This window comes from Magnolia sinica, chromosome 14, assembly GCF_029962835.1.
Source record: "Magnolia sinica isolate HGM2019 chromosome 14, MsV1, whole genome shotgun sequence".
Classification (NCBI taxonomy): Eukaryota; Viridiplantae; Streptophyta; class Magnoliopsida; order Magnoliales; family Magnoliaceae; genus Magnolia; species Magnolia sinica.
The window spans coordinates 19,142,100-19,169,160 of record NC_080586.1 but is presented as its reverse complement, the minus strand read 5'-3'; the positions used below and the strand labels follow the sequence as shown (position 1 = coordinate 19,169,160).

At 38.1% G+C, this 27,061-nt stretch overlaps 1 protein-coding gene across 2 annotated transcripts in view; it reads left to right on the top strand.

Moving 5' to 3' along the window:
- Positions 1 to 15,494, top strand: part of LOC131224820 (acyl-CoA-binding domain-containing protein 4-like) — a 32,174-nt gene extending 16,680 nt beyond the window's left edge. The window contains exons 3-18 of one of the 2 annotated variants that reach the window (XM_058220224.1): positions 2,683 to 2,746; positions 2,833 to 2,904; positions 5,368 to 5,559; positions 5,666 to 5,743; positions 6,091 to 6,201; positions 6,379 to 6,445; positions 6,557 to 6,618; positions 7,472 to 7,611; positions 8,139 to 8,265; positions 8,355 to 8,469; positions 10,385 to 10,473; positions 11,136 to 11,219; positions 11,307 to 11,504; positions 13,543 to 13,698; positions 14,109 to 14,168; positions 14,956 to 15,494. In XM_058220224.1, coding sequence (XP_058076207.1) covers positions 2,683 to 2,746; positions 2,833 to 2,904; positions 5,368 to 5,559; positions 5,666 to 5,743; positions 6,091 to 6,201; positions 6,379 to 6,445; positions 6,557 to 6,618; positions 7,472 to 7,611; positions 8,139 to 8,265; positions 8,355 to 8,469; positions 10,385 to 10,473; positions 11,136 to 11,219; positions 11,307 to 11,504; positions 13,543 to 13,698; positions 14,109 to 14,168; positions 14,956 to 15,138 — 1,798 coding nt within the window. In that variant the 3' untranslated portion in view covers positions 15,139 to 15,494. The remainder of the gene's footprint in view (positions 1 to 2,682; positions 2,747 to 2,832; positions 2,905 to 5,367; positions 5,560 to 5,665; positions 5,744 to 6,090; positions 6,202 to 6,378; positions 6,446 to 6,556; positions 6,619 to 7,471; positions 7,612 to 8,138; positions 8,266 to 8,354; positions 8,470 to 10,384; positions 10,474 to 11,135; positions 11,220 to 11,306; positions 11,505 to 13,542; positions 13,699 to 14,108; positions 14,169 to 14,955) is intronic. The other variant, XM_058220225.1, reaches the window with a different exon arrangement.
- Positions 15,495 to 27,061: the final 11,567 nt, after the last annotated feature.

Sequence of the window (27,061 nt, the reverse complement as noted above, 5' to 3'; positions counted from 1 at the left end):
TGCCTCCAAAAGGTAGGTGGGCCTTCTGTGATTTTTGTGATAAATCTAAGCCGTTTATCAATTTCTATAAGATAAGTTAGGACATGGGTCAAAAAATAAGTTAGCTCGAAAACTCAAGTAGGTCACACAAGTAAAGGTAAGGATTGAACGTTTACCGTGAAACATTCATGAGGCCACGGTAGTTCTTGATTAGGTTAACTTTTTTGTAATTTCAATTCATCCTAAGTAGGAAGGACCTCATGAATGGTATAGATGGTATATAAACATCACGACCGACTAGCACCAACCGGTACCGATACCGGAAAGCCAAATGAAAACTTTGTTAGAAGGTCTCAACTACAGGAGCCTGGACTAGAAGCTAAGGTCAAACTAGTCACAACGCCAAACTTTTCATGTATATATAAAATCAAAACCGTTTGATAGATTTTACATCATAAGAATCACCTTTTAAAAACGTAATATTCATCATTGATGGGTCAGAACTTATTTTCTATTTATCACTGTTTAGATGTTATTTTAAAGGGTGTGGGTCATTTGATGTGTATATATTAATGATTATTTAAAAATACTATCCAAATTATGGGGCCAAAATATTGAAAGGACTGGATTTGATATAAACATCATACTTTATAAGTTATCATATGATGGGCGTAACGTTTATTCCAACCAGTTGAACTTAAAAGTTTCCTGGGAATGTAACCACACATGTGGAACACCTTCAGGAACGGAAGTATAGGTGGTACTGATGATATATATGCCATCCACCATGATGTATATATGCCATCCATATCATTTATGAGGTCATTCCTGCTGGGATGAACTGAAATTATAAAAACATTAGCATGATCCAACACTTATGTAGCTGTTTGAATGTTTCAATGGTGGAAGTTCAATCCTCACCTTTTCCTTTCGTGCGGCCCACTCGAGGTTTGGATCTATATCATTGTTGGTCCAAATTGTAACATGATATAGTAAAATTGATGAGCTGGATAGATTTATCACAAACATCGTGGTGGGCCCCAACTAGCTTTCAGTTACAGCCGAAGGCTTTGGGTTTCCGTTTCCAATAACATAGGGAGAGAGAGCGTCGGTAAAGGAGATAGGGACTGAATGAAGAGAGAGAGGATGATGAGAAAATTTATTTTAAAATAAAATGACATTTAGAGAAGGTGAACTCTTGTGATTTATCCCAGCAATGTACCACATGTGTAACAAATCCGGTTCATTAAACGGTTATGGTCCCTTATGAACATGTGAAGCATATAAAATTATTATTTTTATGTAATTAATAGTATAATCTTATTCTACAAGAAAAGTGGATGGTTAGAAATTCATTCCAACCATTCCGATTCAATTTGCATGTGTGGCTTAAGTGAATTAGGATCGTTGAATAATTTTTTACAGATAAAATTAAATTAATACGACTTATTTGATAAATGGACTAGATAAGTAACATGTATTTCCATCGTACCTATATAAAAGTTAATACCATGTACTCTCGTGAGGAGGCATTATATGTGAACAAATATGTGTTTTTTTATATTTAATGCACAGCTAGTTGGACCAATTTAAATTGTCCAACTAGTTGTGTGTGTGTGTCTCTCTCTCTCTCTCTCTCTCTCTCTCTCTCTCTCTCTCTCTATATATATATATATATATATATATATATATATATATATATATAAAGTGACGAAGTTATATTAAAAGGATCAAAATACAAGAGAAAGAGGAGAACTCCCTCTGAGATAGTGGGAGAAACAACCTCCAAAGAAAAAAACCAAAACAGTCTAAGGATTGGGATAAACGAGACCCCAGTCTGCTAAGTAATGTTGGGCTCTCAGAATTGTTGAACCTGATGATTTAGAGGTCCTTATAAAACATCTCCGGTTTCTTTCTTCCCAAACTGACCACCAGACTGCCAACAGACACATTCTCCCCATTATCGTCTTCTGATTCCCTAATTCCAAGCTTTAATCAGACCGTTAGAAGAGGAAGGGAAACACCACGCTATATTGAAGGAGCTGAGAATAGCCGACCACACTTGAACAATGAATGGACAGCGAACGAACAGGTGATCCGCCAATTCCTCATCAGCCGTGCAGCAGAGACAAATGTTGGTTATTATCATGGCCCTCTTCCTTAAGTTGTCAACAGTCAGGACTTTCTTCTTCCCTCCTAACCAGCCGAAAACTTTGAATTTCCAGATTTTTCCCATCATGTAGGTGTCCTCATATATAGGAATGATTGTGCAAAACAGGATCAGTACATTGAACCCAAGAAGCTGGGACAAGGGTGGACCCATTCCCTTTTAGGCGTGTTGACTAATCTCTATGCCAGAAGGCTTAATTTGGCCAACTATTTGTTCTCTGAGGTCAATTTTTGGTTACATTTCGTCGTTTTGGTGAGAACAACATGCTTGAATATTTGCCAAATGAATTTTCAGCTTGAGAAACAATATTATTACTTTTTATGGCCATTTATTCCTTTATTGAGCTGCATTCTTGAATCTTTTCATGCAATATCTTTGAAGATTTGTTTCTCTTGATTTCCATCAAAGACTGTCAATTAATTTTTATTTCCTGATTATAGCATTCAGCATCTATTTTATCGGTGTCTGGTTGTTATCTTTGTAGTTTTTCCTATCTCATCTTTTCTCATCTATGATACTTGTTATTCCCACAGTTGGCATGGACTTGGAAACATGGCTTCAACAGAAGCAATGCGCCTCTTTGTGAAAATCTTGGAGGTGAGGATAGAGTTCTGTTTATATTGTTCGCATTTATAATGATACTATAATCAGCTTATTATTTCCTGTTTTATTTCTTTATATAGGAAGAAGATCCAGCTTGGTATTCAAGGGTATCAGAGTTTGTTGTCGAGCCTGTTGTTGATGTAGAAATGAATGTGAGTTTTTTTTTCGAAATTTTGGTAGATGCCGAACTTAATTTCTTCCTTCATGTATGAATTTAATCTTGTATCAGTCAATGCACTTCATGCTTAATTTAAATGTTTATTGGACCCTTTCAATCAAAGCATCATATCCCTAAGGGGCTGTTTGATTTTTTAATTCCCCACCTGTAATTCACCGTAAATGGATAACCAGTGTTTACATTTGTAATTCCTGCACCCGTCCCAACATGATGTTGACAGGCAGGTTATTTGAACGTATTGTCTCTAAACACAGGTGGAAATGCAATGTATGTGACTTATCCACACCATCCATTCCTTCCACCAATCCATTTTAGGGCCTGAGCTGAAAAATGAGGTAGATCCAAAGCTCAAGTGGACCACACCACAGGAAACAGTGGAAATTGTACGCCTACCGTTGAAAACTTCTTGGAGGCCACAGAAGTTCTGGATCAAGCTGATATTTGTGTTTTTTCCTTTATCCGTGTCTGTGTGACCTTATGAGCAGGTTGGATGACAAATAAACATCAATGTTGGCCTAACGAAGGAAACATTCAACAATGGACGTCTTTAGGGCCGTTGTTTCTTGTGGTGTGGTCCATTTGAGCTTTGGATCTGCCTAATTTTTGGGCTCATACCCTAAAATGTGCTGGTAAACTGGATGGTGTGGATAAGACACATACATCCATGGTGGGGCCCACAAATTAAAGTCAAACTCGACGACACCCTTTAGAGACTGGTTTTCAAGGTGGAAATGCTCACCGATTTCCATCCCATTCAAAAACTTCCAAGAAGTCATTATTACCTACTTACCTATATTTACTAGGGCAAATCGAAAACCTAAATATCAGTGACACGGGTTTGGGTTTTGAACCTTTTCCATAACATACCTAGTCCATGTGCCCTGTATCATTGAGGTAATTACATGTGATCGTATGCTATAAAATGGTCACAGACGATATTAAAAAAATTGGATAGGACTGTAAATCATAAGGGATGACTGGGTGAGAATCGAAATAAGTCACAAATCTCTTCAAAGAAAGATAATAAAAGTGTGTTCATATGCTATAAATGGACACAAATAATGTTCTAAAAAATGAATTGGACTGTTAATCATAAGGGACTAGGTGAGAATTGAATTGAATTACAAATTTTGTGTCTGATTTCCTAGAAAAATAGTAAAAGGAAAACTGACGTCAGTCGTAAGAAAAAGTACAATAAAGTCATTTACATTCAAACATTGCACATCAAGTTCCAGTCAATTGTGACATTTCTTTGTTGCACTAAACTACAACATTTGTAGCATTTATACATTCAAAAGCAATTCATCATCACGTGTTACTTGCATTACTTAGGTATGGATATGGTATCGAGTAAAGTGATTATTGGTACCCCTTTCTTAAATTACTTCCCTTGCACTATCACAATTTGAATTTATTCCCCAATTGGTTTGATGCACTCCAAATTCACCAAATAATTAACAACTCTAGAAATCAAAGTTTAGTAGATTTTGGGCCTTAGATTTGGGAAGGGGAATCCCTTATCTGAGCATCTGGGTATCTAACATGGATACTCCAGTTTCCTTGAGGGATCTGGTTATTGCAATGTGTTACTGATGACCCATTTTGTCTACCTCAAATCCATGGGATAAAGCTAACCTTAAAACAATCACAACAATGTATTTTATTGCAAATTGATAGGAACTTGAATGATGGGAATTTAAATGCTATATAGATTGTCAACCCCAATATACTTTGTGTTTCCGAATCATGTGATCCCAATTATGGGTCTTTCACGATCTGGATTGCTATTTTCAGTGGTCTGGAGTTATGATTGTACTCTTATTATTGATTAAGTCATAATGTAAATTAATATTGAAATTATGAAAAGTGCTGATTCATATTGAGACTGTAGAGATTTATTCTTTGATTCATGCATGCAGGATCTATAATAATAATCCATTATTCCATATATAAATTACAACACTTTGTATATATAAATATATTGCACTTCTTTTTTTTTTGGGTGTTTTTTTGGTGTTGGGAGTGACCCACACGATCCAACCCCTAGCGTAACATGTCCTGGAGAAAGTAGTGTACCGCGTCTCCATTCCCATAGCCTATGTACCAAAGCAACAAAGGATCCAGTTAATGTTGGCATGTTCCACCATAAAAAATCATAAGATTCACGTAGGTGTTTAAGAAGAAAAGGAGGATGGAAATATGTCTACATTATCATGCACTCACATCACATGGGTATAGTATAAATGCCACAATACCACATGGTATACAAATAATCTTGCCAAAGAAATACAGACCAATCCACTCTGAGAGTCATAGACCTTATTAAAGATGAAAATAATGTCTTCCATTAAATATTTCTGTTTGCATTGCTTTTATGATTTGTCCATTTTTATACGTTATAGCTTTTTTATAATACTTTGCTTCTGGCTTGTCTCAGAATCCAAATATGGAGTCGGTCACTCCAAATGGGGACTCTTTTCCAGAGCCCAAGATTATCTCCACTGAAAATGGGAGCCTAATAGAGACCGAGGATAAAGATGTTGTCTTGGAGGGCCTGGGTTCGGTTGGTATCTATGACCAGTGGGTTGCACCTTCAGTATCTGGCCAACACCCCAAGACCCGGTATGAGGTATCAATTCTTTCCTGTTACTAGGAGTGGTGGGTTGATATATTCCTCAATGTGGAATACCTCATTTGTTGACATACATCAACATGAAGTCTTCTCAATCTTGCAGCATGGAGCAGCACTCATTCAAGAAAAAATGTATGTCTTCGGCGGAAACCACAATGGGCGTTACCTTAATGATCTTCAGGTATGTTCCCTTGCAGATTGTTATTGATTGTTTTGTATTGGTTACAGAATCTCTGACATATCAGAAAACAGTTAGATATTTAGGAACTGGAAGTTTGTATATGAATATGCTGGAAATCAAACAGTTATTCCTTTCAAAGATATCATACACGAGTTTCAGGTTAATTTTGAATTTTGTACCAAATTTTGGATTGTAAATTTTGTATTTTGAACCATATTATTACTGGTATTATACTATCCATGTTTTGCCTCTTTACTTTTATCTTTTAAGGATCAATAACAAGTCCTAAATTGTAGTTATACATGAAAGTGGCTATACACACTACTTTTTCCTTTGGAGCAATGCAGGTTCTCGATTTGAAAAGCTTGACATGGTCAAAGTTAGATATGAAGGCAGCAACAGAGTCTCTGGAATCGTCATCCCCAGTGACATTGGCTCCCTGTGCTGGTCATTCATTGGTGGGTATAGAATGATTTCTGCTTTTGATATGTGGATGTCATTGAGCTTGTTCTGCAATGGACTGTGTCAATCATGACTCATGAGGGATACTGTGTATCTTTATGCATTGTATCAGTTTCCAGTTTTGTGTGGGGTTATATCATAAAGTTTTTTTTTTAAAAAAAACCTTCTTGCAGATATCATGGGGAAATAAGCTTCTTTCTATTGCTGGACATACAAAAGATCCTTCTGAGACTGTTACAGGTTGAGGTTATTTCTTTTTTCTTGTTTTCTCCTTTAATGACTTTTTAGCTCATTTAGTGTCATCCCAAGCAGCTTCTTACAAGTACTGACTTTTATATTTTCTTGTGGCAGTGAAGGAATTTGATCTCCAAACTTTTACTTGGTCAAACTTAAAGACTTATGGGAAAGGACCGGTATGTAATTCATTGTTCCTTCAAGGATATCACCAAAATAATCATTGTATTTTACCCTTTAAGAAAAATGATTGACACAGTTTTGATTTGTAAATATAGTCAAATACCCATGATTAATTAGTATCTGAATACTTCAGATGATTAAACATTAGGACACTATGGAAGCGCCAATGATTACAGGACACTACAGAAGCACCGAGTTTGATAAAAAAATAAAAATAAAAATTTAATGTGAAAGCTTTTGAGGTTTAGGTTTATAAAAGCTATGAACATTATTATTGGTGATTGTTTTTCGCCATACGGTGCTTATTATGTCAGTTCCTGCAATTTTACGGAAGTGCTTCTACTACGTTTTCTTATGAATCATGTCAACTGCGCCAATTTATTTGTCTTCTCCAATTAACAAATTCCCTTGCTTCCCTGCTGTGTTGCCTGCGTATGAAGTTAACTCGTGACCTGTGGCTTCTAAAAAAAAGTGATGAACTTACATTTGTCTTGAGGCTTTTCTATATAATCAGATATTGGGAAATGTGTATGTTGCCTCTTTTCAACCATCCAATATCTTCTCTGATTTAATTTTTCTATATTTTGAAATACTCGTATTTAGAATTGTAAAAGATATGCAGGTACTGCAATTTACATTCCTGTTACTAAAGTTTGTTGTCCTGAGGATATTCAGAACATGATAGATATAATTTCAAGGAGCTATTTATTGGATTTGTCACTTTCAGTATTTATACGTATTTGTGGCATTACCGTAGATATTTTGGCCACATAAATACCAAAGGGTTTGTTGGAATCATTTTTTTTTGTGCTATAAACTTTCTGCTCTGATGTTGATTTTCTCTTGCAGGTCTCACGTGGAGGTCAGTCGGTGACCCTCGTTGGGACAAGTTTAGTGATGTTTGGTGGCCAGGATGCGAAGAGATCTCTCCTGAATGACTTGCACATTCTTGACTTGGAAACCATGACCTGGGATGAAATTGATGCTGTGTAAGAAGAAAATTTGGAAATTGTTTAGCACCCTTTTGAAGAATACATACCATTCTCCCCTTTTAGTTTCTGGTTGGGCGAGTGCAGTCGAGGAACACTCAAATTTTTATGGCACTTAACCAAGAGCCTCAACCCCCAACTCCCTCTCTCCAAATAATAAATTCCCTTGATTTTTTTGTTGTTGGAATTTGATGTAAATCATGCATGCTTGCTTCCGTGGAGTAAATGTTGTATGATCCCTGCAGTTACTTCCTTAAATAGCTGGATGCTGGTGATCTAGCCATTGATTCCTTTTCTCTCTTGAAAATATTTCCCTATATTCAGTAAGACCTTTGAGGAGCAAAACCAGAGCCAGTCATATATTTCCCATAGTTAAATTCATCAGAGGGTGTCTTTCATGATCTAAACCTTGAAGGGAATTAGAATGGTATTTTGATACTTCGAGAGGGGGTGGTTATTAACCGGTTTTTTTTTCAAATTTTGTTGTGGCTATCACTTGCATCTTATTGTTCTTCATTGTTGTGTAGGGGGATGCCTCCTTCTCCAAGATCTGATCATGCTGCTGCAGTACATGCTGAGCGGTACCTTCTGATATTTGGTGGGGGTTCACATGCTACATGCTTCAATGATCTGCATGTCCTTGACTTGCAGAGTGTAAGAGAGTCACTATCTGTTCCACATATTGTTTGGCAATAGTTTAGGAGACAATTCTAACCTTTTGAATGGATATGATTTTGTTGCAGATGGAATGGTCGAGGCCAACACAACAGGGTGATATTCCAACTCCACGAGCTGGGCATGCTGGTGTGACAGTAGGTGAAAACTGGTTTATTGTTGGAGGGGGTGACAACAAGAGTGGTATGTTTTCTAAATGCTACTTTCTAAATATGAGTATGTTGGTACATGATAATACCTCTAAATATGCACATTTCCATAACATGATTATTCCCTGGACTTCTCAGTCACTTGTCGCAAGTTGTAGCTGATGCATACATCTCATCCCAGTGTTTGTTGGCTTCTTTAAAATGACATGTGCTGATCGTGGAGGGCTTTCTACTTATTATCGTAACCATTACCTCTCCAAATCTTTAAATATGCTTCCCTCAGTTATTTTTACATCGTCTTACTGTACTCTCTTTTGTGATGTAGAATCGTTATAATTTGGATATTAATTAACCATGTTGTTTTGGTCAGATTTTCTTCTCTTTTAGTATGCTATAGTTGCAATTATCTGTAAAGAGCTGATATCGGTCATATGAATGATGGTGTTAAATAGAACCAAGTGAATATCAAGCCTAAAAGCATACTAGTCAAGTTGAATCGTGTCAAGAATCTTGAATTGTGCATCTCTGGGCACTTACCAATATATCAACTTTTTTATGGACCTGGATATTTATGTAGCATTAGACCATGCTCTGAAAATATCAACTTGTTTATGGACCTGGATATTTGTATGTGGCATTGGACCATCCACTGAATCTGATTGAATCGTGCAAAACTGCAATCTTCATGAGAAGTACCAGTATAAGTACTTTCTTGTGCTTGATAAACATGACAGAACAACCTATGTGCAGTGTCTTAACTTTCTGCCAGTGTTCGAAATATCAGAATCGTGTTACGTATCATACCCTTGGTATATGGATATGTATCGGTTATCGCATGGGTTATAATCGGTTGTATCGCGTAATGTATCGTTGTTGTTGGAAACATAGGGAAATTGGTCGAATTTTTCCATGAAACTTCAGTGATTGTTAAAAGAGACACCAACACACATTTATAAATCAAAACATTACAAAAAATAAGTGCACATAATAGCTTTTCTTTGCATGGGGTCCAAATCTATGCATTGTCTAACTGAATTGATGCAAGTATATTCAAAGTCTATTCATATATTTTATAAATGTAAGAAGACGTGTGGAAACACAAACAATACATTCAAAAGCAAAAGAAGAATCACTAGATCGGGTTATATACATGTTTGATTTTATATTTGGACACAAGGATTGCAACCGATTTGCAAGAAAGTGGGAAATTTCAATTCTTTTTACAAAAAAATAAAAATTAAATTTCCACAACATGGCCCATCTCCTCCAAATCTCGAAATTGAAGCTCCCAATCCATGATTTTTCATACAAAACATGAAAAACCATGGATTTGTAACAATTTGACACTAATTTAACATGATTTATAGAAGAAAAAAAAAAAAGGATCGAAAATCGAAAATGCTCACCAGATCGAACATGTGAGATATATCACACTACTGTGAGTTTCGTATCGCACAAGTGGGATACAAGATATATCGTGGGATATATCGGCTGATATCATCGATATTTAACACTGCTTTTTTGCCTGCATGTAAAAACTCGTGTGTTTTTGGAAAGTTCTGAATGCTTTTTTGGCTAGCATTTTGAGTGCGTATAATGAATATCCCAGTGAGTTGCCAATCCACTTTTTCCATTAAAAACAAAAGGCTTCCAATCCAATCACTAGTGAAAAGGGAGATTCGCTGTTTTGTTTTGTGGCACGCCATGGACTAATTTTCAAGTCATCTGGGTCAAGCATCAACATTTTTATATATTCCCTATCATTAAAGTATCACCCAGTATTGTTCCCCAATTACAATAAAAGGAAGAGAAACTACAAAAATAAAACAAAAGATGTTGTTATTGAATTTAGAAGATAGAGCATACTAGTCTGGTGTATAGTTGATTTTCTTTTTTCTTTTGGTTCGTTTTACTACTTTGGCTCGGTACTAATTCATACTTCTTTGCAGGGGCCGCGGAAACTGTTGTTCTGAACATGTCCACGCTGGTTTGGTCAGTTGTAACCACGGTCCAAGGACGTGTGCCTCTTGCTAGTGAGGTATATTGCATTTGTTGAAGTTTGCAGTTATTGCAAGAGGTGGAATGATAAAATTGTGAACCTATGACCTTGAGATGTACAAATAGCTCAAATTTCTCTCCTTCTTAAGGAATACAAAATATTTACAGTAAGAAAGAGGTAGATGGTTAGATAAATAGTCTTTGACTAGCTCCACAAGAAGAAAATACAGTAGTGCTTATATACAATAAATTGCAAAATAGTTACCCTCTACATCATTCCATATTTGTAAGACAACAATCTTGAGTTCGTGGTAGTATTTTCTATCATATTTTTGAGGTTCCCTAAATTATACTTCGTGAATCTAGTTTCATGAAAAGTGTCCAAGTTACCATAGGCAATTGGCTTTGATGCTTGAATAACCAAATATAAATTGCTAGATGTATCCTAAATGATAAAAATAGCAATTTCACTTCTTTTTTTGTTTTTGACTCAAGATGAGAATCTCTTGTATTTGTGCTAAAACTTGAAGCGTAACCTTTGCATTGTCATATGACCAACTTACCTTGACTATCCAAGAAACTACCACCTGCCTTCTTTTTCTTTTTTTTGAAAGATAGTGGCTAGCTACCTTTGTTTGTTAAAAATTAGTAAAATGGTTACTTTTGATTGGTAGCCAATGTTTGGAAGTTGTCTTAGTGCAGGGCTTGAGTTTGGTTGTGAGCTCCTATAATGGGGAAGACATTCTTGTGTCTTTTGGAGGGTACAATGGGCGATACAACAATGAGGTTAGTAGCAATATTATGACTCTATTCTGGACCACATCTTCTAACTACCTTTTTATTTCCTTCTAATCTTTCTTTCCTGCTGATCAGGTCCATGTTCTTAAACCAAGCCACAAATCAACCTTAAAATCAAAGACGTTGGAGGTACCTGTGTCCGATAGCGTTGCTGGCCTGCATCCCATGACAAATGCTACTAGAGATTTGGGGTCTGAGCTGGAAACAGATCAAGATGGAAAGATAAGGGAAATTGTCATGGACAATGTTGACTCAGGGCCTGCGGTAATTGATGTAACACAACTTGAAAATATTGAACTAGGAATTAGAAGATCATACATCCATGATTATGCCATAAAATTGATGATCCCCTCACTTGAGAAAAAAAAAAAGGGAATGAAGATGAAATGGGTAAATATGTGGAGAGTGGAGTTACACCACAAAGAAAACCCTAAGAAACCACACAAATGAATCTAGATGGATCTCACCACTCGATTCTACAAGAATATCGCCAAGGGTTTGAATCCCATCACAGGAAACTAAATCAGTGTTTTTGTTGAATTGTCTGCTGAGACCTTTACATTTTTCAGAAATCTCATACTGTCATAGATACAATATATATATATATATATATAAAATATTTTGTTGAACAGTGATAATACATTTACTGTCATACATACAGTTTATATAGTCTTTTACAAATGCAACTTGAAAATAAAGAATAGCCTGTTTGCCCTCACATTTACCTACCTTGTTATCTCAAAATGGTTGGGGAGACAAACCAAATAAAGAACTAAAGAGGAATGTCTGAATATTGCTGCACCTCAAATTTGCAATAAGATGTTGTGCACAGCCCATATGCACTTGTATAAAAGGCAAAGTGTATAATAACACTTGGTTGATCTCATGGGCCCTACAGGTCAATTTGTTCACTAGATGGTCCATCTGATTGGATCTGTGGGTCCTAGTCCAACATGACTGTTAATTTGGTCCAGACTGTCATCAAACTCTTCATTTGATTCAGATTCTCTATCAAGTCAATCTGGACCCTTGATGTTGTTTGGATTTTCAATCTGGATGGTTGGATAGGCCGTAAATGCAACATGGACTCTTAGAGTGGCCTGATTTTGGGCTTGAACTCCATCTGAACCCTTAGATGGACCTGATTGTGAAATTAGTCTTATTTGAACCCTGAACAGGCCTGCATCAGTAATTTTCATCCTTTTCATCATTGTCATTATCATCATCATCATAGCATTGTCCCTGTTATTTAGTGCCAGCTTCTCAAATCTTGGTTTCTACAATCACATGTTTTTGATTGGTGACAGAAAATTTGTTGTTCAATAGAAGTGGGAGGGAGGGAGGGAGGGGCTAATCCATTAAGTTAAAGGTATTTAGATTTGAACGACGAAAAAGATCTGGGAACACCTTCCTTAGCTAGAGGAGTTAGGAATCCTGGGAGCAGTAGATGTTGGATTTTGTTACTTTTGAGATCAACGGATCAATTATTTCATGGACATCCCAAACTGGGTGTATCTGGAATTTGTTATTTGTTGACAGATTTAGAAAGAAAAATGAGTGCTAAGAAAAAAGAAAAAAGGAGATTTAGAAAGAAAAATGAGTGCTAAGAAAAAAGAAAAAAGGAGATTTAGAAAGAGAGCAGTCAGATGGTGGCTGGATGGAGATCAGACAACGGCCAGAGATAAAGAGTTTGTGTCCTTAGTCCTTAGATTGTGTGATAACACATTTGAACAGAGTTGTCAATCACCACCTCTGGAGTGGCAAACTGCAAATGGAGTCATCAATCCCAGGATTGGTTCTGAGGTGAATCCAGGGTAAACTCAAGGGTCCTTATGGCTCCTTCTATCACTCCTAATGAGGAGGATTCCACTCATCATAGCAGCAATATTAATGCGAAACATGATATTTTGTCTTTAGACCTAAAACACTTTTCATTAGGAACTCAGCCGTGACTAGTATGGGTAGAAAAGCTGGAGATGTCATCCATCCACCATTCTGATTGCAGGAATTGCTGTCTAGATATCTTGTGTTTTTAGGCATGCGTTTATCAGACTCACAGATATATGCTTAAACACAGATCTGTTGCAATAGGACAAAAACCACTGAAGATTATACCTTATGGACTTCCATGCAGGCATAGCTTACCTGTGTAACTGCATAAATACACACACACACAATTAATAATTCGACCCGCATAGAAACTACGTTCTCTGGCCATTTTCATTTCTTTCAAATCTACTGGAATAAATCTTTATTCAATGGATGATACATAGCCACCTTTATGCTCATCTCTGATTAATTCCTTCTGCAGAATATCAAAAGTGAGGAAACTAGTGAACGGCTTCTGGTAGCCCTCAAAGCAGAGAAAGAAGAATTGGAAGCAGCACTCACCAAGGAGCAGTTGCAGTCTCTCCAGCTGAAGCAAGAGCTAGCTGAAGCTGGGACACGAAATGCAGACCTTACAAAGGCAAGCATTATTGGTATTTTGGGGATTTACTGAAAAGGGATTTCTTTTCCTAATATAATTACAACAAATGGGGACTTCCACCCAAGGGAACCCTCCACAACATAATCACTAATAAAGGATGAGTTCATAGATGCATACTTATAACTTAGGACAATTGGCTAATATTCTTCGAAACCAATATAGTAGTTGTTTTATGGTCTGTTTTACCCTAGAACTTAAATTTTTGCAATTATATTCCACTTGGGAAAAGCCAAACCTACCCCTGGAGCTTATCTCGCATCAGCGCTTGGGGCATCTCTAACACGTTTGATCGAGATGTCTGGATGGCACGTTCGTAGAAAGACAGAACACAAAACAACCACTAATATTTCCGCCAAATGCAAAACTTGATTATATGTTGGATTTTGTAGGAGCTCCAATCTGTACGTGGTCTGCTTGCCGCTGAGCAGTCACGGTGTTTCAAACTTGAGGTATGTTTTTACTCATATGTGCAGATATCTGGCTTTTCATAAAGTGATCTCTCTCTCTCTCTCTCTCTCTCTCTCTCTCTGTGAATAGTCTTTTTGTAGCAATTATGAGTGAAGTTATTTTTAGTTAAAGCAAAGCATTGTGATGACCCCTGTGGATGTTCATCCAATGTGCCAGTGGGTTCCCATGTATTTTGTGCAGCAAACCAACTTGAGCATGATGCGTTAGGTGTGCTGGTGCTTCATGCTTAGTGGTTTGCCTGGTGACTGTCCTTCCATGACCCTATTTTGCTTGCTTTCACCCCATTGGGGCCTGCCTACAATAGTTGGGCCGGGGGTTGTATTGGGTGAGACTGCTGGCATGTGAATGGTGTCACCATGAGCCCCTGCCATGGCTGGTTCCTAGAGCCTGGTTAAAAAAGGTGACTGGCAGCCCTGATCCTAATTGCTAATCTACCATTTAAAAGCCTGCCCAAAATAGCTGGGAGAAAGGCTAAGATGGCAGTGATGACGACAGAAATATACATGAAACTTTAGGATCCAGTTTTTGGGACAACCAAACACAGCCTTTGGTCTTAATTAGCTAAATGAGGTCCCTTTTTTTTAATTATTGGTTAGCACGTTAGTACACACCCCAATGTTAGCCACACCCCACTTGGGCATCGATACCAAGACCTCAGTGTTGAATGAGGTCTCAGTCCCCACTTGGGAATCAATACGTTAGTGCACACACCCCACTGTTAGCTAAATGAGGTCTCTGACAAAGCACCTGATGCTCTCTTCGAAACAGGTTGATGTTGCGGAGCTACGGCAGAAGCTACAAACCATGGAGACACTACAAAAGGAACTGGAGCTGCTTCAACGCCAAAGAGCTGCTTCTGAAGAACAGGCAGCCCTAAGACAGAAGCAGAGCTCAGGTGGTGTATGGGGTTGGCTTGCGGGAACGCCATCTAACCAGAGGGAAGATGCCTGAAAGTTCTAGTGCCCGGTTGCATCAGCTGTATCCCTTACACTTATTTCCAATGACTTGCCGTTTTTCTTTTCTTTTCTTTTTCTTTTTTATAATTTTAGGGGGTGGCCATTTTATTTTGATTTCACCTGTGTTCTTTCTAGTGATGGAAATAAGAGATCGTCTTTCCGTTGGTGGGGAAGCCATGAAGCTTCTGGCCTGATCATAGTTGGTAATATCAGGTGCACCTATACAAGTGTCTCAGCTGTTTTCTAGTTTATTTTATTTTTCTTATAATATATTTTTACCCCGGAATTTTTTGTATGGAGAGGAATATTTGTGGGAGCAATCGAAATTAATTGTTGGTGGGTGTAGTGGAATTGAGAATCCAAAAATGGCAAGGGTCCTGATTCAGTGGGGTCCACCAAAACACGCATTGAAGGTCAGGAAGGAACGTATCATTTCGCATCTGATCTTGTGGCCCTCGTTAACATGCCATGCTGCCTGTAAGGTCCAGGAAAAGGTGCTCCACGTGGACCCATTGATTGGTTGATGTGGGGGGTTGGCTTCGCGCATCACCTTTAACGTGTTGACTGGACACGTGAGTTGTGACCTTATCAAATTGCACTTGGGCACCTTTTTATTATTATTATTATTATTATTTTTTGCTTATCCTTGGAGGATCCACATCCGAGAGTTATTCAGGCTCTCTTCCAGCTCGACTAACGAGCCGGTAACTGGGCACGGTTTTCTCATGCGTGGGACCAGCGCTGAAAGTCACTTGGTTCTTCGTGGTTGTTTTTTTTTTTTTTTTTTTTTTTGTTTCTTGGACAGATGTCAGGACATCAAGCACGTGTAGCGTTTTGGATTGAGAGACGGCAACCGCCCACTCCCCAAAATAAGAAACAAAAGTTCTCTGCTACTTGAAGAGGACCCCCTTATAAATGCAGAATCTTCGTCCACCCGTATGATCCATTTATAGGTTTTGGTGTGGTCCATGGTCGCCTACCATAACAAGGTCGAAATTGTGAGGGTTGGCTAGAGCAGATCGTCGAACAGCTGGTTTTGGAATCAAAACGATTCCACTGACGTTTTAGTCATCCTTTTAACTGCTAGGTTTGCAACACGTGGCATTCAACCATTCTCTCTCATGGTCTGCGCCTTCATTGAAGATCTGGTACCGACATAAAGGGTTTTAGGTACACACTTGCCAAAGCGGGCTGCCCGGATGGTGTGCCCCGGCGTGCATGGAGTAGCCTGGTCTGAAAATCAAACTGCGTTCGTTTTGTTGGCCATTCTGTGAAGGAATAAACTGTTAAATGAGGCCCATGTTTTGGACGGTCTAGATTGGTGCACGCATGCGGTAGATGAGCTGCAGCGTGACCGCAATTGCCCGGCGACTAGCGAGGGATGAATGTTGTCCGGGGCCATTGAAATAATGTCCATAGTGCCAGGCCCAGGCACTGGTGAGGGATGAATGGTGCCCGGATCCATTGAGATAATCAGATAATGCATGATGCCAGGTTCATTTCCAAGATTAAGAACGATGTTGCACACATGGTGGTGATAGCCATGCAATCCTGGCCATCTGATCAGTGGGCGTCTGCTTATTGAAAGTGGACGTTGCTGCACATTGAATGCCCCATATTACAATCACAGGGTGAGTTCATGAGAAGTGTCCGTTTTGCCTCCATCGCAACTATGGATCCTCCTTGTGGCCACGCTACGGGGGCTGCATGCTGTGGTCCATTTAGCTGAAAGTTTCCTATTTCAATTGCTACCACAAATAAGTTATTATTCCAAAACTAAATCTTCAGTGGTGATTCCTACCCTATGAACCGTTGAAATTATTTTCATTGTTCCATATTCATCAGATAGTGATGGTCACAAGAAGCTTCTCACCAACGGTTCAGATCATATGATCACTCGAGCATGTTACCGGTGACACTGGTTGCTTTCCGAGCGCCGACAGGGAAAACGAAATGGCCTTGGGTACCGGACGAATTTTGCGGATCGGCCTCTACCTGCCAATTGCACGTCAGCCGATTCTCAGGATATTCGTACGATTTTTTTTTCAAGAAAAGAAAGCGTAACTGAATTTATTCATGTGCAACACGTTTTCCGAAGCAAAACTGGGAAGCAGAACTGATCATATACCGTCTCCGGCTCATTCGATGACCAGGGTTTCATCTTTGTTTGTTCGGTAAATGAACAATGGAACTGGAGATAAATGAATGGGGAGCAAATGGCTTTTCTCAACTGTGTTTGGACGGGAGTAAATGAATTGTATTATTTAGGTTGGATGAGAGGAAATGAAATGTATTTGAAATTAAAAAATTCTGTTTGAATGCAAGTAAATGGGAGGAATTGGAATGCATTGGAATTTTTGAATATATTCACATATACATATGTATATATATGATATTTCAAATTAGCTTTGATACTTAAATTAGTGTACATTTGGTACTCAGTTTGTTTTCTATCAAGTGTAGTGTGTATGGGCGTTCTAGAATCAATATAGTGGATCAATCCAAACCGATCAACTTTGACCCCAAGTGACGAAATAAGCAGGTATGTTCAATATGAACATATATTACTAAAATCTTCTCAAATTGGTCGAGTAAATTTCCTCGTATGTCATATATTTCCCTTGCAATGGCACGTTTTCTTTCCTAATCGATTTAGTCATAATTAGGCTACAACATTGCCTCCCACGTCGCCTCATATTTGGTTAAAAAGTTGAGAGCGACGTTGATTTGTTATTTGACACAATAAATGTGATTGCTCAGCCATGTAAAAACATCAATTGGTTTAGGGCCTACCTGATTTTGTATTATGTAATACGGTGGATTCCTAGGGAAGGGTTATCCCCTAGGTATACCCTGATTTTTTCTTTTAAGAACGATGTTCCTGACCTCCCATTCATGTTGCCGAAACTCAATAGGCATCAGAGCGTTCTATATCTCCTGAATTGGAGCCGAATGAATATTCTATTGTGCAAGAGGTAATTGTGGTGCTGATGCTATATTTTCGACAGAACTAATGTCAACAATTGGTTAATGCACATTTTTTTACAGCATGGTTGGTGTTCTTTTAAAAAATATCTTATTTAGGCTTTCAGCCTGGCTGGCTATCAATTTGTTGAAGGTTCTGGCCTGAATTTGTGACTACTTGGCCTGAGCTTGTAACTGCTCTGCCATGTGTTGATTTGTCATTTTCATATCATGTAGCCCAGCTATTATTATCTAAAAAAGATCTGTTGGACATCTTGCTTTCTCATGACTTCATACTAGCTTATGTCATCGAGCTCCACCGGGCGTGCCAAAATTTTTGGCATTCTGTTTGTTTTCTATCACGTGTAGTGTGCGCAGGCGTGCCAGAATAGATATAACGGCTCGATCCAAACCGATCAGCTTTGACCCCAAGCGTCGAAATAAGCAGATACATCCAATATGAACGTATATGACCAGAATCTTTTTAGATCAGTCGCTTATTCAGCCACTTGCAGAATTTTGTAATGATTAGGTGACAATTAGAGGGAGGGGTTCTTCCTCGGAAGATGGATTGCGTTTTTCCTTCCACAAGAAAGGACATTCAGTATACCAGCGCAAATCAAACAAAAGGAAAAACTCACAATTGGCCATTATGAGCAACTACAAGAATGAGTCTTTTGAAAGAACTGCATGATATTGGATAAAGGACAAATCCAGTGTCTGAGTATAGATTTGGATTACAACTAAAAATTATAGCCAAGTATTACCGCTACTTGATTAACACTCCTAGGATAACTGAGATAAAAGGTAGATAAATTTGATTTGATTGTTGGATTATACTGGATTGTGTCTTTACTCTACCATTTCTTTGGCTATTTATAGATTTTTGTTATGTAGCTTATTCTTTTATATGCTTCTTTTATTACTCCAGCGGTTACAGTAATCGAATAGGTTCTCTCTAAATCTTTTTCTTGTTACGTTTCTCTTTTGTGATGGTTCTTCTTATGTTGGCCAAGCTTTGTTTCTTTCAGTCGCCACTCATGCTTCAATTGCATATCAGCCCCATTTTTCCACTTGACTGCTTTTTGCACCTTGGACTGCTCAGCCATGCCAGTTATAAGTCCGTGAGAGGTGCTCTCAATATCCTCGCATTTCACAATTTCCTTGCAATGGCACGCTTCCTTTCCTGATCGGCTCGGCAAGAATTAGGCTACAACAGTACGTATGTGATATTTAATGGAATAATTGTAACAAGCCCATTAAAATATATAATTTAGCTAAAAATGAGGAAATTTAAGCTTCAAGTGGGACACAAATGTAATGATCACAAACAAGCAACTTGATAATGTTTTTTAACCATCTATTTAGATTACCAACATTTGTATGGTTTGGATGATTCTATTGGTGTGATTTTAGTGATCTAACCAATAATTGAATTGTTTCGAAGTATCATCACCATGCCATGTGTACCGTGGACATGTATGTAGCAACATCTTTGCTTATGCGGGACTCTCCATGGGAGCTCAAAAGGACATTTCACGCCATTTACTTCCAAATGATCTTTAAAAAAGAGGATTTCATTTAAGGCTCATTTACTTCTATTGTATTTCATTTACATTCATGTCCTCTTATTCAACACACCTCAAATGTCATTTACCTCCATTTACTTCTATTCAATAGCATTAAAAAGAACGGATCATATTCAGAATTACAAAGTGAGAGGGTTAGGTGTGGCCCCCGGCTACACCTAAGAAGGTGTAGCCCTTACCGTGTGGCCCACCTTGATGTATGTGTTCTATATCCACGTTGTCCATCCGTCTTGCTAGGTTATGAGCCCAAAAAAATATATGCAAATCTTAGGTGGACCATATCATAGGAAATAATTGTGATTGACCATTGAAAACTTCTTAGAAGACAACTTTTGGATCAAGCTGATATTTGGTTTTTCCCTTTATCCAGGTTTGTGTGACCTTATCAATGGGTTGGATGACAAATAAACATTGTAAAAGCATTACGATGGGCCTTGGGAAGTTTTTAATGGCATGGCATTCAATCAAGTGGACCACATGGTAAGCGTTGCACCTAATCCGCTCCCAATTACAGATAGGTACCACCACTCGTGACACAATATCCCAGCACTGTCGTAATTAGGGGTGCCAATAGGTCGGGCCCGGACCTACCAAATGTGGAATTTTAAATAGGGGGCTAAAACAGTTCAAAATCAGGGCCAAGACCAACCTAGGTCTAGCCTGTTGACAACCCTAAATGTATTGAATGCGAACCGGCAGATTGACTTAACGAATAGGTTAGCTAGCCTAGTGAGTGGGTCAGCCCAGTTTTTTTAGCACTTTCCATTAAAGTTACATGTATTTTGTGAAAATGCAACTTTTATTTGATGGGTGGCTTAAATTTCACCGGCAAAAGTTATCCAACCACCAAACATTCTCCTGTACTAAGCCTCTCTACATCTGCATAGTTTTTCTTTGATTCCCGGTACGGTTTTCATGACTTTTTTATGCTATATATAGAGCTATAAGCTATAAGCTTGGAACATTTTTTCCCTCACAGTTAGTTTTTAAGGGTATTTATATTCTGTGGACATAAAAACTATTAATTAAGGTTAGGGGTATATTATGATAGTGAAAATGTCGCTGCTATCCAACAAGGGGCTTTGGTTTCACCCCAAAAGCCAACCATGTTAATGTCTAACAAAGGCTTTGGTTTCACTCCCAAAAGCTAACCATGAGCTTACTTTTTACTGACATGAAGCTATAAGTCTCTTCATGTACATTTTTTTCGCCCTCCCTTGCTCATTTGTTCTCTTCTCAAGAATGCTTGCATGACTTCATGAACAGAGAATGCTACTTTCACTGACATAGACAAAATGGCTTGATTGGGAAGAGACCCATCTAACCATGTGGCATCATGTGTTGACGAAGACCAAAAAGTTGTCAATTCAACGTCCAGGTAGGCTATACGATGAGAAATATTTAAGATGAAAAGTCTCACCATTAAAATGATCCAAATTGTGTGTTGCATTTGTCATGCAATTCAATCAAACACATGGTCACACGTGTGATCAATGGCTTATATTCGATTTATGCGTGCAATTAAGAAGTGCGCACCTGCTAGAGTCATACTTGATTCAATGTTTGATTGAACACTGATGACCCCCGCTGAGTAAGATTGGATTTAAAAATCCAACTGTCGAGCCAACCAACGATAGTGATCAGTGATAAGATGATTTACAAAAAGGGTGAGGATGAGTCATCTCTTATGGAATCTTTTTTGCCTTATGACTTCTGGATTTTTCTTTTACAAGTAATTGCAATTAATATTTCTCAAACAAATAAAGATAGACAAATAAATAAAAAGAAGGCTAAAACTATGCTGATTTTAGTAATATTTGAATGCAGCTCATTACAATCAATAGAGTATCAAAATAAACATAGAAAAATGAATACAATGATAGATAAATACCCAACTTGTCTTATAAGAACAGATGATCAAGGAAAATGGTCAGCATGCAAGACGTGGCTAGAGAGATGATTGCCCAAATAAGGACTCGATTGATCTGGATCCAACAACTTAGGGTAATGAATATTTAATCTAATCTTACGGTACTGTAGCGGTGACGCTATACAGTAACGATCTATGATAAGACTAGGCTACGCTATGTAGGGATAAAAGTAAAGATAAATGAAGATAGATTGTGTTTTGGCATGGCCCTTGAGCTCTTCATCACGTGTTCCTTTTATAGGTTATCAAGGAAGCAAAACCCCTACTACGTTTCCTTGTTGATCATGGATCTTCCGCCTTCACATCATGTATTCCAAATAGCAAAGTCTCCATATATCTCGAGCCGTGGGTTTTCATATCTCTACTTTTATGTAGATGGTCTTCATATTAGAACCTTTAGGACCCTGCACGTAGATTCATGATCAATCAGATTAATCTCTATCGCTGATCATATACCTCAAATCGATCATGATCATGCATTTAAATGACCCAATCAAACCACCTCCCGTAAGACCCTTATGATTATGGAATTGGTGGGACTGGATCCACTAGTTCGAGTTCTCCCTTTAATTCTGATTGATGTATGGCTAAGGACCCAATATGCTTGGTGTCCATCCTCTCTTGATTTGGATTTGTATTGCAACTGGTTCTGTTAGATGTCAGTCTGACCTTTGGATATTTGGAATCCTTGTGATCACCATGAAACCTCCAAACATCTCTTAGAAGATCTCCCATTTTAGAAGGACTATAGGAGATAGCTTTACTAGATGAATCATAACTAGATCCGTGATAGAATTCTTTCCCTCGATGGGTTTTTATATATGTGTAAGACATGCTACCTTGTTAATTGGCCCATTAGTCATGGTCACGTAGCACGCAACGTTTCATTCTCCAAAAGACATGCATAAGGTTATGAGTTATTGCATTAATAATAGAATGCGTATTGTCGAAGATAAGATCAACCGGAGATATCTTCGGGTGCAAGTATGATTTCCGCCAACATCAAACCTATAATGTCGACACGTGACGACTTCTTATTGGTCCACATTGGTACCCTAAAAACGAGTGTAAATCATGTTCACTGTGATTTGTATATACTGTCTAATCCATGAACTTAATGCTACACATGGGTTAATGTATTTCTGAAAAATCAAGACATTCCAAGACTTGTGTGGGCAAAACTATGTGAATTTAAACGTTTTAGGCATGCTTTTACACCGTTTCCTATGGTGTGGCTCATCTTAGTCTTGGATTTGATTAAATTTTAGGATCTATGGTGAAAAAATAACTATGCGTCTAATGGATGGGGTGGATTTGATGCATATTTGTCTCACATAGTGATTAGTTAGCCAAGTCAAGCTCTTTACATGCTTACACAAGTTGAGGTGCTCCATCACCCTACCATAAAGGAAGCATGTTAATCAGCCTCATACATGCATTTACTCATGATTCAATCCCTTCACTATTATGGCCACTCACTATAAATGTATATCTCAAGTTGTTCAAGTAATGGATAATCGGATATCAGCCATAAGATCATGGTCAAGTGCTATAAAAATAGTTATAACAGTTAAAATAAAACTTCAACATGTGAAAACCATTTAAAACGTTTAAGTATTTAGCCTGGTAGAAAAAACCACTTGATGAATCAATGGTCTTAGCCATAAATATACCTTTAGGTAAATTCAATGTATTCCATGTTGGCCCCAGTAAGAATTAACAAATCTGGGTGGATATACCTAACATTATTTACTTTTAGTAACCTTTAAGAAGCTTAGTAAAGCAAGTCAAAGCATCCCAATTAAGACCGTGACCCTTACATGTCCTTAGATCTAAGCGTTTAACCATCTTTCATGTAGCATCAAGTTTTGATCATATTAATGATAGCCTAAGCTAATGGGCCTTTTAGACTATTGATTTGAATTCGATCCTTCAATGCAATTGTCAAAATATTCAATGCCAAAATCATATGTTCATGGTACACTTACACTTGTGTAGAGTAAGGGCAGGGGTATAATCGACATTAAGGTTAACTCCCGATGGTGTAAACCATCCATCTTAACCCAAGTCAATTCCCTTAAATAGATTGATCACACATCGTATGATATGATGCCCACAGGTTATGGCTCAATAAGGTACTAAAATCTATGAATCACAATGGTTTGAGACAAAATGTATCATTGCAATTAAGGGTATGGAGGGGGTGTTTTGACCTTTTCATCAATCATTGGGTATTAGGTGGCTCATATAGTTGTGGTTGGCATCATGGGTTTAACCATGAGAAGTAGTGGTGTTAAATAGTCAATTAGTGATAAAGTGTGAAAGGGGGAATATTGGTTGTAAGGTTGTAGACACCTCATCTAAAACAAGAACAAATTACTATTTCAGCTTCAACATGACTACAATTAAATTGTCTCTGAGTGACTTGGTAATTGTTGAAAATCCAAAAGAGTTAAATGGAAAGCATCTTCGGCATGTTTCAGGAATAATTGATGAGCTCGATTGACAGATTTGAAACACGATAAATCAAATCCCAACCAATTATTTAGACTCTCTAAAAATCTTGATTAGCTCGATCATTTTGATCAAATGTACATAGCCGGTCCAAAGAAGAATCGAAAGCTCAAACGAGTATTAGGTAGGAACTCCCGACATATTCCTGATATACCTATCAGGCCAGATTGGCAGATCTGAAGCCCCTCCAATAAAAAATTGATCGAACATCTAGGTAATCTACAAGCCTTGACTGCATCACACCTTGATGAAATCTCCTCTTATTTACCCAACAAAAAATATTGAAATATATAGACGGGGCAAGTAAAAAGGGTCTTTGACGCCTCCTGAAAATAATCACGAGACTTAATTAACCCGTGCTAAATCTATTAAATATCAAATCTCGACTACTCATTTGGGCTCTCTAGAATCTTGAAAAACCTCTATACGTAACAACCAATGTGCAGATCAGGCCACATTACATTCAAGGGTTGTCAATCTAAAAGAACCATCTTTTAGTATACACTCTCGTCACCTAGCCAATGAGTTATTAAAGATGAAAACGAAGCTTATAATTAAATGCCGACCATTAATGGGCCCGACCCTTTTGGTCTATATAAAGAGCACATCGGCAAGCTCTTTGGGGGTTGACAGTAGTGGGTGGTGGTTGGAGAGATTGTAAGGGTTTGGAGAGCTAGAGAAGGTTTGTCTAAGCCTTCAGGATGTTTAGAAATCCTGACAATGATGACATGTTGTCCAATATAAGGATAAAGTATTTTGCCGAATAAGCCACTAAAGTTATGAATAGTGTTGGAATTGGAGATATCCGACTTTACATTTTGCAGAAAAACGGTGTTTGATCTTTTTCATTTCTTTCTTACATCTCAACTTACATTGCATCCATCTCACACATTCTAAGCATACCTGCGACTCCCACTCACGTCCTTTTATTACTATTCCCACAATATTCTCTCCGCCCACATACTTCTATTTTATTCGTCTACTAAAATCTTAAATCTTGTGAAGTGAGGCTAGGCGTTGTTTAGTTTTATTTACTTGTTCAGAGTTTTAACTTTTATAAAACAAGACTATGTGCTTTTATTTTATTTGCGTATACAAAGTTTTGAATTTTGCAAAGTAAAACTAGTTACTTTTTACTCATTTGCCTGCCTGGACCCTTATGGATTATGTGAAGCATGACCAGATGTAGTAATGCCAAAATTTTGACTAAATTCTCTTAAAAAATATAGGATTCCATAAAGTAGATACTGCGCATTGTGCAGGCAGAAAATGGTGCATAACTTATTCATTGTCTATAACTGAGGCCCTTACCTAGAATCCACAGTTGTAGATCAACCGCATTAGTCAATTAAATAAGGGATTTTTGTAAATCTCCAACTTTTAAGTGATTTTATGGTTTCTAGCCCGTAGTATATTTTGACTTTTATTTAGTTAGTAACAACTCTAAAGTTCATACTTATTTATATATAAGTCAATACCACTCCAATCATTTCAAACAAAAGAAATAAGGCCTGACTCGAAATACAAAATTTTGTGATTTTTAGAGAATTATATAATTTTCAGTGCACTATGTTTCCAATTTACTATGGGCCCTAATTACTTTCTTGCACTCCACTGTATATTAATCCTATTTATTTTTCATACTGTACTTTTTAACATTTCAATGAATACTGAATTTTTGCTAATCCATTGATTCATCGTCCAATGTATGCTAATCCCATTTGCTTTCTTGCACTTACATTAACTTATTCCTGTGCGTGTTGGTTCCACTTACTTTCTTGCACTTATATTATATTATTGCTGGGCATGCTAGTTCCATTTACTTTCTTGCACCTGCATTATGATATTTCGGTATATAACAGTCTTCTTTACTTTTTTGCCATTTATCTTATATGTTATGGGAAGATCTAAGCCCTTTATAGTCCCGAGGACCGGCATCGTTCTAGTCCGATCGGATCCGCATGAATATCCAAAACGGCGAACACTATTGAAGAGGAAGACCTTCAGAATGTGTAGTAGATAAGTGAAAACTAGTTACACTCCGCTCGGTCTGGAACTCAGTTCGAATTCATGACAGAAGATGCATCTAAGAAAGGGAACTCCACGTTAAGCCCTAGAGGACCCTTAGACACGACCTTAAGTTGAGTAAGGTGTGACCCCACCGATGGACAATGGCTCGAGCCGAGGCCCCGTCCTCGTCTCCGGCTTCGTTTAAAGAAGGGCTACTAAGCCGAGGGCTCATCCTCGGCCTCATCCTCATCTTCCTCCAGGGAAGGGATAGCCCGAGCCGAGGCCCCATCCTCGTCTCCGACTTCGTTTGAAGAAGGACCGTCTGGCCGAGGGCTCGTCCTCATCCTCATCCTTATCTTCCTTCAGAGAAGAGATGGCCCGAGCTAAGGTTAGGGCGAAATGTAAGTGCATTATGCATCAAACTTGGAAACTAACATAAGCGAACATGACTGGTTACTTCGCCCGCAGATGCGCATGACACAATACATGATCTTGGATTATGTACAATATCTCCATGATCCTAAAATCCTCTTGATTGAGAGAATCGTGCCGAGATTAACGGACCTAGACCATCCGACAATCAGGTATAAATATGATGAGACCCCACCGCTATAGGTACGCAAGATCTCACACCCTCTCTCTGCAATCAACTTAGACCCAGATTCCCTTGACCTGACTTAGGCATCGGAGGGTCCCCCGGCTTAGCCAGGGTCTCCTTTGCTCACTCTTTGTGCAGGACGAGGGCTTGCTGTGAGTTCGTTGCGCTGAGTGGAGGGTGGTCCAAATTTTATCCTCAACATTTTTGGCGCCGTCTGTGGGAAGATGATATAAAAGGTCAGGTTCCTATTCTCGAGCATAATGACTAGAGGAAAGAAGAAAGCAGTAGCCGCAGAACCAGAGCTAAATGAGCA